Genomic DNA, 16,614 nt, shown 5'->3' on the forward strand with positions numbered 1-16,614 from the left:
GACTGGTATCTTATACGGTAAAGTATACAACTTTATAAGACACTACCAAACCAGGGGCGCCTGGGTGGCTCAGTTGGTTAAGCATCTAACTTCAGCTCAGGTCATGATCTCACGGTTTTTGAGACTACGTCAGGCTCTGTGCTGAAGCTCAGAGCCTGGAGCCTGCTTTGGATTCTGTCTCCCTCTCTCTCTGCCCCCCTCCCGTGCCCCCAATCATGATCTGTCTCTCTCTCTCGCTCAAAAAATAAACATTAAAAAAAAAAAAACTACCAGACTATTTTCCATATTCGCTACATCATTTTGCATTCCCGAGGGGAATGTGTTTATTCCAATCATGCTGCATCCTCACCAGAATGTGGTGGTGTCAAGTTTTTTATTTAGGTTTTTAATTTTCATTTTAAGCCATTTTCATAGATATGTCATAGTATCTTGTGGCTTTAATTTGGATTTCCCTAACACCTAATGATGGTGAGTGCCTCTTGACATGCTTGTCTGTCACTTGTGTATCTTCTTTGGAGAAATGTCTTTTCAAATCTCTTGCCTTTTTTTTTTTTTTTAATTGGGTTGACTTTTTTTATTGATGAGTTTTGAGGATTATAAATTATGGATATGAGGCCTTTTCAGGCATGTGATTTACACTTATTTTCCCCCTGTTTATGGCTTATCTTTTTATTTTCTTCATTTCCTTCACAGAAGAAGCTTTTAACTTCGATGTAATCTCATGTTTTCATTTTTCACTTTCTGAATTGTACATTTGGGGTTGTATTTAAGAAATCTTAGCCTCACTCAAGGTCACAAAGACTCCTTTCCTGTTTTCTTCTAAAAGTTCTGTAATTTTCCATTTGGGTCTATGATTGGAACTAACTTTTGAGTGAAATAAGAAGACAGGTAGAGGTCAAGGTTCACTGTAAAAGACATGACTGTCCAGTTGTCTCAGCACTGTTTATCAAAAAGACAAACGTTTCTCCACTGAAATGTCTTTGTACCTTTGTCAAAAATCCAGTAACTATATTGGTGTGGGTGTATTTCTATTTACTGTGATTCACGGGTCTGTTCTTGATTACCCCATCTTTGTGGTCAGACTTAACACCAGCCGGTGTGAGTCCTCCAACATTTTCCTCTTTTTCAAGACTGTTAGCTATTCCCATTCCTTTGCATTTCCATGTAAATTTTCAAATCCTACTCTCGAGATCTAAAAAATTCCTGCTGGGATTGAACTGAATCTATAGATTAATTCGGGGGTGGAGGAAAGTCTTCCAACCCATGAATCCATTTATAGTTGAGGCTTGAACAACACAGGTTTGAACCGCACACATCCACTTATAGGTGGATTTTTTTCAATAAATATGAAGAGCCCTGTAAATGTGTTTTCTTTTCCTTAGGTTTTTCCTTAATAACATTTTCTTTTCTCTAGTTTATTGTAATATATAATACATATAACATACAAAATATGTGTAAATTGTCTATGTTACTGGTAAGGTTTCTGTCAATAGTAGGCTGTTAGTAGTTAAGTTTATGAGAAGTCAAACTTTATACACAGATTTTCAATTGCACCGGGGGTCAGAACACCAACCTCCACACTGTTCAAGGGTCAACTGTATTTAGATCTTATTTCTTTCATTAGTGTTTTAGTTTTCGGCATAAAAATCCTGCACATATATTGCCAGATTTATGCCTATTTGTTTCGGTGCTACTGTATTTTTTAAAAAATTTTTGAGGGGCGCCTGGGTGGCGCAGTCGGTTAAGCGTCCGACTTCAGCCAGGTCACGATCTCGCGGTCCGGGAGTTCGAGCCCCGCGTCAGGCTCTGGGCTGATGGCTCAGAGCCTGGAGCCTGTTTCCGATTCTGTGTCTCCCTCTCTCTCTGCCCCTCCCCCGTTCATGCTCTGTCTCTCTCTGTCCCAAAAATAAATAAACGTTGAAAAAAAAATTAAAAAAAAAAAATTTTTTTTGAGAGAGAGGGAGTGAATGCATGTGAGTGGGAGACACATTTTTTTCTTAATTTTTTTTTAGAGAGAGCACAAGTGGGGAAGAGGGCAGAGGGAGAGAGAGAATCTTAAGCAGGCTCCACACTCAGCACAGGGCTATACCCAAGGCTCAATCCCACAACCCAAGGATCACAGCATGAACCAAAATCAAGAATCAGATGCTCAACCGACTGAGTAACCCAGGCGCCCCTTGGTGCTACTGTAAATGGTACTGTTTTTAAAATCTTGCTTTCAGGGGTGCCTGGGTGGTGGTTCAGTCAGATGAGCATCTGACTTCGGCTCAGATCATGATCTTGTGGTTTAGAGTTCAAGCCTCATGTCGGGCTCTGTGCTGAGAGCTCAGATTCTGTTTCGAGCTGTGTCTGCTTCGGATTCTGTGTCTCCCTCTCTCTCTTCCCCTCCCCTGCTCAATGCTCTGTCTCGCTCTGTCTCAAAAATAAATACAAACATTAAAAAAAAATTTTAAATCTTGTTCTCAATTGTTCCTTGCTAGTATACAGAAATATAATTGATTTTTGTACATTACCTTATATCTTGTATTCTTGCTAAACTCACCTTCAGTTCTATGAGATTTTTGTACATCACATGGGATTTTCTACATCACGTGTCTTCATAAATAGAGACAGTTTTATTTCTTCTTTTTCATTCTGTATGTCTTTTCATTTTCTTGCCTTAATACAGTGCCCAGGACTTCTGGTACAATATTAAAAAGGAGAGAAAAAGAGAGCAGAGGGCACTGGCATTCTTGCCTTATTTGTAACGTGAGGGAGAAACAAATCAGTCTTTGACCATGATGTCTGCTATTTGTGATAGGTTTTTATGTGGCTTCCCTTCATCAGGTTAACAAAGTTCTCCTTCCATCCCTAATTTGCTGAGAGTTTTTATTATGAATAGATATTTAATTTTGTCCAATGTTTTATCTGCATCTACTGAGATGAATGTGAGGCTTTTTCTTCTTTAGTCTGTTAACATGGGGGGTTGTGTTGAACTAGCCTTGTATTCCCAAGATAAACCCCTGCAATATGTTCGACTTGTTAATATCCTGTTGAGGAGTTCTGCACTGAGGATTTTGGTAGGCACCTTAGGAAAATCTCAAGTCCTTAATGCTGCCTCCAAGATCTCCCCTCTCCAATGCCCCTTGACCTCATTACTTACAAAGAAAACTGGTCTCCTGAGGTGTTTCTTATCCTATCCTTGTCCAGTATTGGAATCAGAGTGATGCTGGCCTCGTGAAATGAGTTTGGGAGTGGATTCTCCTATATTCAGGAACAGACTGTAGAATTGTTATTATTTGATAGAATTTGTAGATGAAACTATCTGAGTCTGGAGATTTCTTTGTGGGAAGGTTTTAAACCACGAATTCAATTTAATACATATGAAGACTAAATGATTATCTGTTTTTTCTTGAGTTTTGGTAATTTGTGTTTGTGGGAGAAAGAATAATGGCTCCCCAAAGATCTTCTCATCCTCCTCCTTGTAATCTATAAATATATTACATGGCAAAAGGGAATTAGGGTTGCTAATCAACTGATTTTAAACAGAGAGATGATCCTGCATTATCCAGGTGGGCCCAGTATAATCACACAGGCCTTAAAGTAGAAAAGGAAGGCAGGAGATTGTGTGTGTCACAGGAGACAGAAGCTGACTGGCATTGCTAGTTTTGAAGCTGGAGGACGGGGGCCACAAGCCAAGGATGAAGGTAGCCTCCAGTAGCTGGAAAAGGCAAGGAAATGGATCCTACTCAGTGCCTACTGGAAGGAATGCAGGCCTGCTGATGACTTTGGGTTTTGCCCCGCAAGAACGGGGTCTGATTTCTGACCTACAGAACCATGGTAGAGCAAATTTGGGTTGTTTTTGGGTATGAAGTTCATGGTAATCTGTTAGAGAAGCACAAGAAAAGTAATGCAATGAAAGATAGTATTTTCAAGGAACTAGTCCATCATTTCTTTGAAGTTGTCAAATTCATGGACCTAGTGTTGACTATAGTGTTCACTCATTATCCTTTTAATACTTGTAGGGTCTATAGTGATATCCTCTCTTTAATTCCTGAGATGGATAATTTGTGTCTTCTTTTTTCAAAGAACTGCCTTTCATTTCCTTGATTTTCTCTAGCTTTCTATCTTCATTTTTACTGGTTTCTGCCCTTATCTATATTACTGCCTTTTCTTCTGCTTTCTTTGGGTTTAAATGTAGCTCTTCTGCTCCTCTTTTGCTGGTTTTCAAAAACTACCTTTGCTTTTTTTTTTAATATGTCATTTAATTTTGTTTATATAACTTGATTTCTGACAGTGGATGTGTTGAACAAGCAGCTCTCAACGTTTCTGACGCCCACACGGCATGCACTGCTGTCGGCTCTGTCCTCTTGGGCCAGCTCTCGCCCAGGCTGCAGACTGCATGCAGGTCAGCATCCCTGGCTTGCATGTCCAGCCGACTGCTCAGCATGGACCAGCCCAAACAACATCCACCATCAGGTCCCGGGGCTCCCATAGACAGCGCCCCCCCACACCCCCCGAGTGAGGCTTCACCCCTGACCTCTTTCCTCTCAGTCACAGGCAGGCAGGCTGCATGCTCTATCTTTAAAACACATCTAGGTCTGAGCGCTTGGCACCGCCTTCTCTCTCATTACCCCGGATGATACCACATCGACTCCCACGTGGCTCTGCACCAGACCCGCACTGGGCCACGTGCTGTCTGTTCTCACACGCAACAAGAGGGATCCGATTAAAGTGTCAGCGCCGTCAGGTCCCTCCTGGGCCCACAGCTTTCTAGTGGCCCCATCGCGAAGAAAAACCTCAAGTCCTGGCCACAGCTAGCAGTATCTGCCCTCCCGAGTTGACTCTTCTCACCACACTGACTCTGGCTCTCCCTCTAACACCCTGCCGTATTCCTGCTTCTACTATGTCTCCCATCTGCAAAGCACTGCCCTGGATGCCCCACGGCTCACTGCTTTGCTTCCTTCTGTTCACGCTGCATGTCCTCAGAGAGGCCTTCCCTGACAGACCCTGATACTCTATCCCCTTGTACTTTATTTTTCTTAGCACTCACTGCCCGGCATCATATTATACACTTGTCATGGTCTGCCCCTCCCCGCACTGTTCTGCTGGCCACCTCGCACCCTGTCCTATAGATGGAGTAGTACTAAGTCAGAATGAAAGAGGAAACAAATGAGGCTGCAGCAGCTAGGAGAATGCCTATAACCCACTCCTTGCTTCCCCCTCGATCTTAAGACTGATGAGGCACTGGACAAGATGTGTATGTGGCTCTACTTGGCCCCTCCCCACCATCATTTCTTCCAGCTCTACTGAACATGTGGGTTCCTCAAATGGAGATCTCTCTCTCACCATAAATCTTCCTCTAGCTCCTTGGGCCTGAAACCTTTCCCCACCTCAGCTGGCTTGCTCTCCAAGTGTCCTTCAAGTCTCAGCTTGGCTATCACTGGCTCTGGGGGGCCTCCCCTGACCCACTGAACTAGAGTCAGGGGCCTCCTCAGCTCGAAATGACCCAGGCCTTCCCTGTCAGAGTACATGTCACACTGCGACTGCCTCCCTCACCAGAATGTGAGCTCCTTGACAGCAGGGCTTGTGGCTTACCAACCTCAGAACCCTGGGGCCTAACAAGGGCTAAGGGCTTAACTAACACAGTGTGAATGAAAGAATGAATGAACAACTGAATTAATAAAAACCAAGTTTTGCTGAAGGAAGGGGGAAGGGGGGGGCCAAGGACCAGCACTCCACTCCCCATCCCTGTCATCCTCCAACATAGATGCACTGATTCAGCCACGTCGAGGAGCAGGTAAGCAATAATAACCCAGGGCCTATGGGGTGTCAGCCAGTCAGAGCTCTCCATCCTGTCCTTGCCATAAGGCCCTAGTGCATGACAGGAGCAGGAGAAGAGGAGAGTAGCCTCCAGGCCCTGGCAGGAAGAGGTCACATCACCTCGAGTTCTGGTGGCTACAGTCCCCATTACCACTTCCTAACTCAGCCCAGGTCATACTGGTTGGCCACAGTTCCCAGGATGGCACCCAAAGAGAGGGCAGAGAAAGGCTCCTTCTGGACCTGTAGACAATAGTCAATGACAAGCTGGGTGCTGTAACCAGAACCCACAGCCAAGCAGCCAGGGCCCAAGTCCTGGGTCACAGTGCTGCCTCTGTCCCAGAGGGTCTGCTTCAGGACCCAGGACATCAGAGACCAGTAAGAGAACAGTGTAGACCAAACTTCACCCTCCCAAGGTCTAGTCTGTGTGTATGTGGAGTGGAGAACAGAGTTGTAGCAATCCACTCACCTGGCCTGTGGGCTCAGCAGTGTGGCTCTGGTATGGCTGCCCTCACCAGAGCCCCCAGACACTCCTTCTTCAGTCCCAGTGACTCTCGCAATGCCAAAGAGCTCACGGCGCAAAGTCTCCTTTCAGCTTTATAGTTACGTCATTTTGTGCGGCATACGTGAGGATGAAGAGATACTGGGGTCCTCAATTAAGCTCCTACTATTGTTATTCCTCCCATGGGGAGGAATATCCCCATATCCTTCCCATATCCCAGATCAGACTCTGGAAGTTACAAAGGACTCAAGGGCTCTGGGGACCCCCAGCCCCAGCTGCTACTAGCCCAGGTCAGCCCAAGGGCTCCCTCCACAGCTAGCATGCTCTTGACAGCCTTTGCTCAAAGGTGTACCTGCTCCCACAACCTCAGTGCTCACCTCTGCCAGGATGAGACCCATACCAGACTTTTCCCCAACACTGAGTCCTCCTCATTCGCAGCATAGGCTGGGGCATCCCCATCCTCCCTACTCCCTGTCTCAAATCCACCCACAAAGTCTGCTGATACTATCTTTAAAGGGATCCTTGACCTTGGCCTTAGCCAGGCCCAGCACCTCCTTTCTGAACCCTGCCCTGCTCCATCACAGAACAGCTGCCCTGCCATCCAGCCTGGTCCTCCCTCCCACGACTGCCAAATTCAACACTGTCACCTTCTGAGCCACATAATCAAGCCTTTCACGGTGAAACCAAATTCTATTTCTGCCACAAGCTGTGTGACCTCAGGCAGACCATTTAGCCTCTCTGAGCCATGATCTCATCTGTAAAATGTATTTTGAAGGTGATTTAGAGGTTTTAACAGCAGTGAGGCAGAAAGCACCCAACACATGATAGACTTTGTGTTTGATCCCCACTATGCCCAAGCCCTGAGGCTTCCTACCCTGGCACAACAGGCTCCTGCTTCCCTCCTGCCCCCCTGGGAGGGTTGTTTGCAGGCAAGAGCTCTCTCCCAAGCTTCCTCTGTGTTGTCGTATGAGGTGGGCAGGAGAGGGTGTAAGGCTGAACAAAGGGACCACAGGGAAGGAAACTGCCCACTACCCCATGTTTCTCAGGACCTCAGTTTCCCCTCAGCTCAGTGAAGCTGTGATTTCTATATGCAAGGCCAGGATGGGGAGATTTCTACATGGAGGCCAGGAGGGGCTGCCTGAGCAGCAGGAGAGAGCCTGTGATGCATTGGGAAAGGCTGAAAAACAAAAGCACCAGAATCCAAATCAGGAAAGCCCAGGGCTGGGGTTGCCGTGGCAACCTGCAGCAGGCTCCCAGCCTGGCACTCAGCCTCTGTGGGGTGGGGGCCGGGACTTGCCAGGCTCGGCTGCCCCCGCCTTCGAGGCCTCCTCCACAGAGTACCTCGGCTGACACGGGGGAGGGGCTGGGGCACAGAGCCACACCTCTGCCCTGTCAGGTGCGCCACAGTTCTAGCTTTAGCGAGATCACTCCTCTCCAAGAGTAAGGCCTACACACCCAAGGGCTTCCTGAGAGCCACAAGCCACCCCCAATCCTTCCACCACCCAGGCCCAGCACCAATTGCTCCACCCTAGCCCACAAGCTGCCTGGGCTGACACAGCACTCAGGCTTCCACCACTGCCAGTGGCCGCAAGGTTAATACTTGAGAATATAGTACAGCGTCCGTGAGATGATCCCCCAGACCTTCCCTCAGAGCCAGGTGGGGGAAAGAACGAGCTTGGATGCCAGATCCTGATGCAGTGCTTTATGCATGTTTTCTCTCACTTAATGGCACTCCCCTATGATAGTTGAGAAAACAGGGTCAGGGGAAGGTAAATGACTTCCCAAGGTCGCAGAGCTACTGGTTGTTAAAGAGCTGGTGCCAGCCAGGGTTTTCCAACTCCTGAGTCCGGACCGTTCCTATGGGGCCTATTACTAGATGCTGTGGGCTTACCATCCGGCATGTCATCAGGGGCCCCTCAGTGGCCTGTCACCCAACAACCTGCCTAACTGCCCTAGGGGGCTCCCAGACACAGCCCCCCAACCACAGGACTGTGCCCCACCTAAAGAGACACAAAACAGACAATGGCTCTCATGCCTCCATTTAATGGCCAAGGCAGCACTGCCCAGATGATACTCAGGCCCCAGTAAGGAAGTCCTCTCTTCTGCCTGGTATCCCCTGAAGAGCCCACCCAAGCTGGTGCCCAACAGTCTCACCAGTGCCCCGGTCCAGTCCTGGTGTTAGGGGCAATCTCATCTCAGCTCCTTCAGCAAGCTGTTGATAGATCCCAGCAGTTCCCGAAAGTATCCCTCATCCTCACCATCTTGGAGCTCCAGGGTGGCCAGAGCCTGGTACTCAGCCTGAAGGCTGACCAGTGTTCTGCTGAGCTGGGGGTCCTGATGGTAGCGGTCCCGGCAGGTGGCCAGGAGGGCTCCCAGGGTCTGCAGCACCTTTTCGCGGGCATCATGCTCGGGGAGGGCCAGGAGGTGAGCAGTGATCTCACACCAGCCCTGCTCCCGCAGGCCTGGTAGGAGGTGCACCTGGCGATACTGCTGCAGCTTCTCTGGGGGAGTCTCCTGGGTCAGCTCGGCTTCCTCCTCCGCAAACATCTGCCATCCGTGTGGCCACACACCAGGGATGGGGTTGGGGAGAGAACACACAAACATCAGTCAGCTCTGCCCTTCAGACAGGAAGGCATGTGGCTGATGATGAGTCCACCCCTCTGCCTCCATCCTTTTGTGCCTCCAAAGTCCAACATGGGAGAAGGTCAGCTGGACTCATGACTTCACACAAGCTCCCCCACCCATTTATCCCTACGTCCACCTGTCTGTATCCATCCATGCATTCATCAAAAACAGCTGGGCAATGTGCCAGAGAAACCAAGATGGAGACCACATCCTAGCCCTCAAGGAGCTCAGTGTCTAGCAGGAGAGTAAAAATTAACTGAATATTTCCTAAATAGCAAGATGAATTTAGTTCAGCAGTGTAGTGTGGAGGCAGATAGGCTAGGTTCAAATTCCTGCTCCATTACGGACAGCCAAACGGCCTTAGGCTGCCACTGCATCATCTCTTACGTGGCGATGACATGACCCCCCTCAGGACTGTTGGGGGGACTCACTGGGGTAGTGAACACACACGCAGCCAGCATCCGGCACACAGCACACCCAAAACATGACCTTTGCTATCAAGTAGAATCACATCATCTACACTTGAAGCAGCGTTAGCTGTAAAGTGGTGTGTACAGCACCGTCCTCACCACCACTAGATCCACTCCCTCAGAAGAGTCAGGACACAGGGCAGAGAAGATGGCATTTCCCTGAGGTGGGAGGCCAAGGAGGAGCTCTCCAAGTGGATAAGATGAAGGGTCCACATACAGGAGGGTCGCAACAACAGGACTGGGCCCACCTCCTATCTGAAGAAGGGCAGGTTGTTCTTGTCCATGGGGCATGAGGGTCAGGCTGAAGCCCAAAACACACAGAACCCTGGCTGTGCCTCCAAGGAACATGGCCTTTATGCCAAGGGCCTGGGGAGTTGAGATAAATTTGGGCAGAAAGTCACATGCTTGGCCAATGGCTGTAAAGTACAGAAACCCATCCCCACTAGCAGGAAGTGGTGGAAGCCAACCCTGCTAGGCTGCCAGAGGCAGGAAACACCTGAAACAGCTGAGTTTCCAGCTTATTTCAAATGTAAGAGGAAGGCTATGCAGAGGCAGAGGGTGCACAGTGGGGAGATGTCCTTTCCTGGCTGTACTAAGTGTCCCTGCAAGAAGAAAGAAGAAATGTCGGCCCTAACTCCAGGTGAGAATGAGGCATACAGAGGACAGGGAAGGCTAGAGGAAAGCCCAGGAGAGACCAGGGGCCACAGTGCACCACCTAAAGGCCTTGGGGTCCATGGGGCCTGGTGGAGGGAGCAGGCAGGGGCAGGGATCATCATCTTGTAACAGAAAAGGATGAGAGGAACCTGGTAGTCCTTTCTTAACCCACCTTCAAGTGCCACAGCTCCGCCTCTAGAACATCACAGTCCTCCCAGCCCTTTGTCTCTGCCCCTGTGCCCTGTCCCTCACTGCACTTCGTCAGTCCAGTGCCTCCCACTCCCAACCTGCCTCCCCCAGCCCTCTGATTGCAGACTGCTGCCCAGCCCCAAACCCTCCACCACTGGGCACTTCTGATGATAAAGACTAAACCCCTTCCCAAAGACTTCAAGGCCCTGCAGGGTCCACCCTGACCTGCACTTGGCCTCATCCCCATATCCACCCTCACTCATGCACCTGTCACACTAAATGTCCCCCAGAGCCTTTAAGGTACAGCTTGGAGGTGCATTCCTACCCAACCCCAACTCCATAATAACTCATTCCTCAGATCTCAGTGCCTCCCCTGACTCCCCAGAAGAGGTCAGAGCCCCTGACTTGTAAGCCTCTGCAGACCACATGCTCCAGGTAATACTCGGATAAAAGCCTGCCCAAAAGCACCAAGAGAGAAGGGACCAGGGACCTGGGAGAGCACTGGGCAGGGCAGACAACCAGTCACCACCTGTGGTGGAAGGAACCGGTGAGCGGGTCATCCCTGTATCCCCTCAGCTCCATGGAGGCATGGAATGGATGTGGATTCACGACCACTGGCCAGCATCTCACTCTGCAGAAGCAGCAATCTGAGAGGCGGTCCACTCTCCATGGGAAATCTGCATTTCAGCTGCTACTTTGCCACAACACCACCCTCAAGGTGTGGGGCACCTCAAATAGCAACCTGACATGCCTCCATCTCAGGCAGTTCCGATCAAGTCCCAGTCTGATTAGTTCTCCATTCTTTCCAAAGAACCACAAGAATTACCTCAAGCATAGTGTGGCTGACGTGTGCCTTAAGGTCTCTGGCTGGCTGCAACTCCTCCACCACCCTCCTCATCCCACCCCATAGAAGGTGTCTCTGTACTGTCTGCAGAGACACCAGTCCCTCCCCAGCATTCACAGCACCCCAAAGCCTCAAGGCAAGCTCCGGGGGCCAGCTGACTCAGGCAGCTCTCTGGGGATACACCAATGTCACAGGAGTCGCCACCCAGGACTGGGACAGCAAAGAGATACGCAGTACACCAGAGCAAAGAGGTGAGTTTCTCCTGGGAAAGGCCAAGCCAACATGCAGGTCTTTCTCCAGGCTTGCTTGCCCCTTCCCAAGAAGTCAACTGTGCCCAGGCCTTATTAATTGAATGTGAGCACCACATGACTGCCTGCTGTTATGGGTTTCTGCAGCCTGAAGAGGGAGGGAGAGATAGCAGGTGGGGCAGGCAAAAAGAATGAGAGACAAGGTAGGCCAAGAGAAACAGCGCCAGAGAGTGAGCACACAACTGCAACTAACTGACCGAGAAGCAGCAACAGACAACTCTGACCCTCAGTCTGAGGCAGGGGCAGGAAGGCAGGCTGGGCCTCTCAATCTCCAACACTCAGCACTGGTTCCAGTGGCTGCCCAGCCCTGCTTCCTAAATCCGCAGTCGGCTGTTCTAGGGAGAGTGCAGCCCGAGAGAGGCAGCTGAGAAAGCCCGGCTAATGCTCTCTGTAGCCGCTGAATTAAGAATACAGACCTGGCTGGTTTTATGCAGCTTTAATTAAGATACTTTTCAGGCTCACAAACACCAAAGTGGGTTGGACACCAAGTATCCTCCCAGGTGGCAACAACAGGGGTCCCCGGGCCCCTCGAGGGCAGCCATTCTGAGCCCTCACCCAAAGCCAAAGCTCCCAGAGGAGGCACCTCCAGGTTTCTAAAATTAAGATTCAGCATCATTCCAGCCTCTGGCTAATTAGTGTTCCGGCTGCTGCAAGGGCTCCCAGACACAGCTGCTCCAGCCCACCTGCTCCTCATCACTCCCACCCTAGGCTTTAGCCAAATGAAATGACCTTTCATTCCATGAAGGGCTGACCTGGCCATTTCTGGCCTTCCATCATGCTGAGCCTGCCGCGTGCATACTCTAGCCTGGCCACTGTCAGTGCCCCTGCCCCTGCTCCTCCTCACCAGCCCTCAGCTTTCAGTTTAACAGTCACTTCCCACAGGATACCCTCCCGGAGGTCTCAGAAATTCTGGGTGCAGGGCCCTCACAGTATCCCCATCTGCCCAGCATAGTCTGGCACATTTTCTCAGGATCATTGTCATGAGGATGGAAGGCTAGATAGAAAAGATGTGGGAGGGGGCGGGGGTCAAATGGCCAGAAGCAAAGTAAAGTGAGGGGGAGGCACAACACATCCAGGCACTCACCTTTTCAGTGACCAGGTCATAAAGCAGAGTGACCACACGCACAGCCAGCACCTCTGTGCCCTTTGCCTGCACTAGGCTCCTCAGGACCTGCAGCCCCCCCAGTTTCAGGAACTGCTGCTGGGCATAGGGGAAGTGTCGCAGGAGGGAGCACAGCGCAAACAGGACCTGCAGAGGGTGAGGAGCAATGTGGAGCTGGCCCTGCCGCAAGGCCCAGCGGAGGCAGCCAGAGGTGCACCCACTACCCCACCCCTGGCCCACCCACCACCCACAGGGATAGCTACACTCCAGAACACAGGTGAGAGCCAGAAGAGAGGCCAGGACAGGAAACCTTTAACATCACTCAGTGGACAAAGGCCGAGGACAGGGAGCCAGAAGGTGGCACCCGAAACTAATCATGGGAGCTGAACCTAGGCCTCCAGATGGCTCAGCAGGCTGCCATGCTGCTTTGGGTGAGAGGGACCCCTTCCCCTATGCCACCCTGTGGATGACCACTCAGATCCCAAGGGTAATGTAAAGTCTGAAAAGGGACCCGTGCCTTTCAGGCTCCACAGGTGTGCTAGGGGCTGGGCAGGAGGAACGGAACAGAAACACACCTTCTTCTTTGCAGTGAGAGGCTGCTCCGTAGCCAGGATGACCAGCAGCTTCTGGAGGGCTCCCCCTTCAATGGCCTCTACTTGGACCTTTGGGTTGCTGGGGGGAAAGCACAGGACAGCATGACATTGTACCTACTCACCAACTTGGGGGAATGCCATTGTACTCCCCAGGGATCTGGGTGGTTAGGGAGATGCTAACATAAGAGCCATACCCTAGGGAAAAAAAGGCGCACAAGGCAGTGTTCCCACTTGGGACAAGCTAGAACTTAGCTGAGGGAACAGGCCAATTGCTAAACATCCACCCGGGTATGAAGGCCTATGACCAAAATGACAGGGCCAACGGCTTCCATGCCATTGCCCTACCGTCTAGCAGCCAACGGGCTGGGATGACCTGGGAAGAGAAATCACTTCTACCATTTTAGGATCTCCTGATGCTAAAGGTGCTTCTCAGTGTCCCTCACATGGAAAGCCTTCCCCCACACTCCCCAAGCCTGCATAGGTTCTTCTTCCTTCCATGATCCCAGGCAAACATACACTGGGGAGCAATTATTAAAAACTCTGTCCTCCTCTGAGCATGAGCTCCTCCAGTCCCAGGGCTGGAGCCCATTCCTCTTTCCTGTCCTGGATGGAACTCACAGACCACATATAGTCAATGCTTGTGGGAAGAAAACAGGGAGAATGAATGAGATCCAAGGAGACTCTAACCCTAAGTAGATCCTAAAACAGGGCCAACCCAGATGCCTCCCCACTGTGAGAGTAGCTACTGTGATTGTCCCTGTACTCTCAGCACTCAGCACAGAGCCTATGTCATGGGATCCAGGAAAACAGGGCAAGAATGACACATGTGCACAACCAGAACTATATCAACCAACACACAGCAACACTAAAACACTCAAAACCTAGAGCTGCCTCTGGAGATCTTCTCCCTGTTCTGGGCTGGAGAAAGAGTGATAGGTTCAAACATTCAGGCACAACTCTCCTAGATGAAAGGATAGGAGCCTGGCTGTTGAGACCTCCATAGGACAGGGTGCCAGGCAGGGGATATGTCTGGGAACCTGTTGCTTTCTAAGATCAAATTAGTGATCAATTAGGGAATAAGTGCCAAGCACAGGGACCTGTGTAGTTAGGCCCTTGAGGGACCTGTGTAGTCAAGGTTCCCTCATCAACCACTTAGGAGGCCTCAGAGAAGAAAGGTGGTGGCAGGCTCCCAAAAAGCCCAAAACCAGGAGGAGGGGGAGGGGCCAGGCCAGAGGTCACAGGCTGGCTCTCGCACTCACCCAGACAGCCCACAAAGGGCACCGAGTCTTTTCTTGGCTCTGGCTCCTTCACCTTAGCATGACCACCAGCTCCCTGGAGACCCCAAAAGCATCTGCTCCTCCTAACCCCCAACGTCGGCAAGGGGCCTTCATGGCATGTTGCAGAGTAAGGCAGGGTCTGAAACCCAGGCGGAAATGGGAGGCACGTTAACAAAAGGGTTCACACTGCTACTTGCAGGAGAGGGCCTGCCACACAGCAGGTGCTCTGTCAAAGATGGCCCAATGGCATGGTGATGGGGCCCAAGTGAGGCCTCAATGGACCACCCTCCATTCCTACCAGGCACTAGCTTCAAGTTTCAAAGAGGACTTAGCAAGCTGAGCCAGTTTTCCTGCTGTAAATGGGAGGTGCCTGAGTGCTTCTGCATCCTCTCATCTAGAAAGGACATGCAGAGTGGGTGCTACCCTGTCCCACTGCAACTCCACTGGTGGGTTTGAGGAGCAGCCTGGAGATGGGTCGGGGTCTCTGGGGAAAGGAAGCTGACAGCTCCTCTCCAGACAGGCAGGTGGGCACCAGTGCACAGGGAGCCTGGGAGCTGAGTCCTTCCCCTGCCCTCTGCTCCCCCAACTTGAGAAAAGCAGCTGCTTCATCAAAGTGTGAGCTAATTAGGACTGTCTTTGCCATCATGTGCCTGAGGAACACTCACCCGCAACAGGCAGGGTCTTTTCTAGGAAAAGACGACCCTGCTGAGAAATTCACACAAACACCAAATACTGCTTCCTAAGAAAGGGGGGCTGTGAGACCCAGCATCACATCAGCCTCAGAGGATGCATCAGAGAGAGCATACAGAGCAGCAGGGACAAGGCCCTCCAAAGAAAGCATATAGGGCTTGGTCGTGGTTTACAGATCTGCTGAGAACAAGACCCAGGGATGAGATAATCTCCCGGCCAACTCCAGAAGACAAGGGTGGGGGATCTTAGGAGACCCACTTGAGCATGCTGAGTACAGGGACCTACCTGGGCACCATCCAGAGTAATAGTCCTGTCACGAACATGAGGCGGTATTGGGGGAGAGGGGAACTGTGCTCACCCAGGTCTGAATGGTTAGAAGGGGAGAGAAGTACCAGGGCAAAAAGCAGAGGGCTCAAACCATGTAGGCAGATCCCTGGGATCCTCCAAATAGAACATGAGCTGACTAGGAGTAAAGAAAAGATGCCAAAAGCCATTAAGAGATAGGGCTTCCCTGGTACTCCATATCCACAGGAGCCCTGATATAAGATGCAGAGGGCCAGACCACACTCTGTCACAGGAAAGATGCAGAGGCCAGCCACTGCTAGGTGGTTGCACAGAGAAGCCCCACATGCAGGGCAGATTTGGGGGTGGGGGGGGAAGCTCAGCCTGATATCGGCCACCAAACAAGCCAGGATTCACATAGGAGAGAGACCACACCACCAGACCTTATTTACAAGTTTCAGAGTAAATGAATGACCAAAAAGCTCTGGGGGATCAGAAAAAGAACAGGAAGGTCTGGGGTGGGAGAGCCAGGAGGGCTGCACTGGAGAAGAGGCATTGCAAGAAGCTGAAGTTCAGGTGAAGCATAGCTATGGACAGGAGGAAGGGCAGGTGCTCAGGGAACAGCAGGGGTCTGTGTGGAGAGGTGACACCATTCAGTACAAAGCTGCCCTGGAAAGTCACGGAAAATGGGGCTGAGAGGTGCAGCTGACAAGCAGCACCAGTGCAGGTCAGGAGGCCACGATGCTTGTAGTGCCAAGGAGGTCTGCTGGCTGGGACCAAGGAGGGGCGATGCAGGACCCAGAACCTGTCCATAAAGCAGAGCCCACTCCTGCTTCTTCCTCGGGAAATGCCGCACCCAAAGTAAGAGTTGTAACAAGCTCCTTCAAGGCCCACAGACACCAGAAAGGGCCCAGGAGCAGCGTCTGCCTCAGGACAGTGGCCCTGGGGACAAGAGATGAGATGGGAGAACACTCTGAGCCCCGCAGTTTACCACTCCCAGGTCAGGTTGGCTCTGGGTATGTAGTGTGTACCTCTAACGTGACCAGCATCCCTTCTTTCCCACCCCTCAGTACAGTCACTCTTCGCTCTCCCTTCCTCTAAGACACTCCTCAGAGTGCCTCTCTCACTCCTTATGGTCCCAATGGGGTGGGTCTCAACCCCCTAGAACCCACAGAAAGGCTTGAGGATCAAGTACAGGTCCATGGTCCATCACAGCCTGCCATCACCATGGCTTCTGTGGGCCACCCAGGACTGGATAACCAGAGCACTCAGTCTATGC

General features: G+C 50.8%; 1 protein-coding gene across 2 annotated transcripts in view; it reads right to left on the reverse strand.

Moving 5' to 3' along the window:
• Positions 1-8,328: 8,328 nt before the first annotated feature.
• SIL1 (SIL1 nucleotide exchange factor) overlaps positions 8,329-16,614 on the reverse strand; it is a 219,560-nt gene continuing 211,274 nt past the window's right edge. For both annotated transcript variants that reach the window (XM_047085431.1, XM_047085439.1), the window contains 3 exons: positions 13,069-13,165; positions 12,476-12,640; positions 8,329-8,848 (listed from right to left, as the gene is read on the reverse strand). In XM_047085431.1, the coding sequence (XP_046941387.1) occupies positions 8,492-8,848; positions 12,476-12,640; positions 13,069-13,165 (619 nt within the window). In that variant the 3' untranslated portion in view covers positions 8,329-8,491. The remainder of the gene's footprint in view (positions 8,849-12,475; positions 12,641-13,068; positions 13,166-16,614) is intronic.

This window comes from Lynx rufus, unplaced genomic scaffold (genome assembly GCF_022079265.1).
Source record: "Lynx rufus isolate CCGP_SWC_20201006 ecotype Redwood Valley unplaced genomic scaffold, mLynRuf1.p SCAF_1, whole genome shotgun sequence".
In the NCBI taxonomy this organism is placed as follows: domain Eukaryota; kingdom Metazoa; phylum Chordata; class Mammalia; order Carnivora; family Felidae; genus Lynx; species Lynx rufus.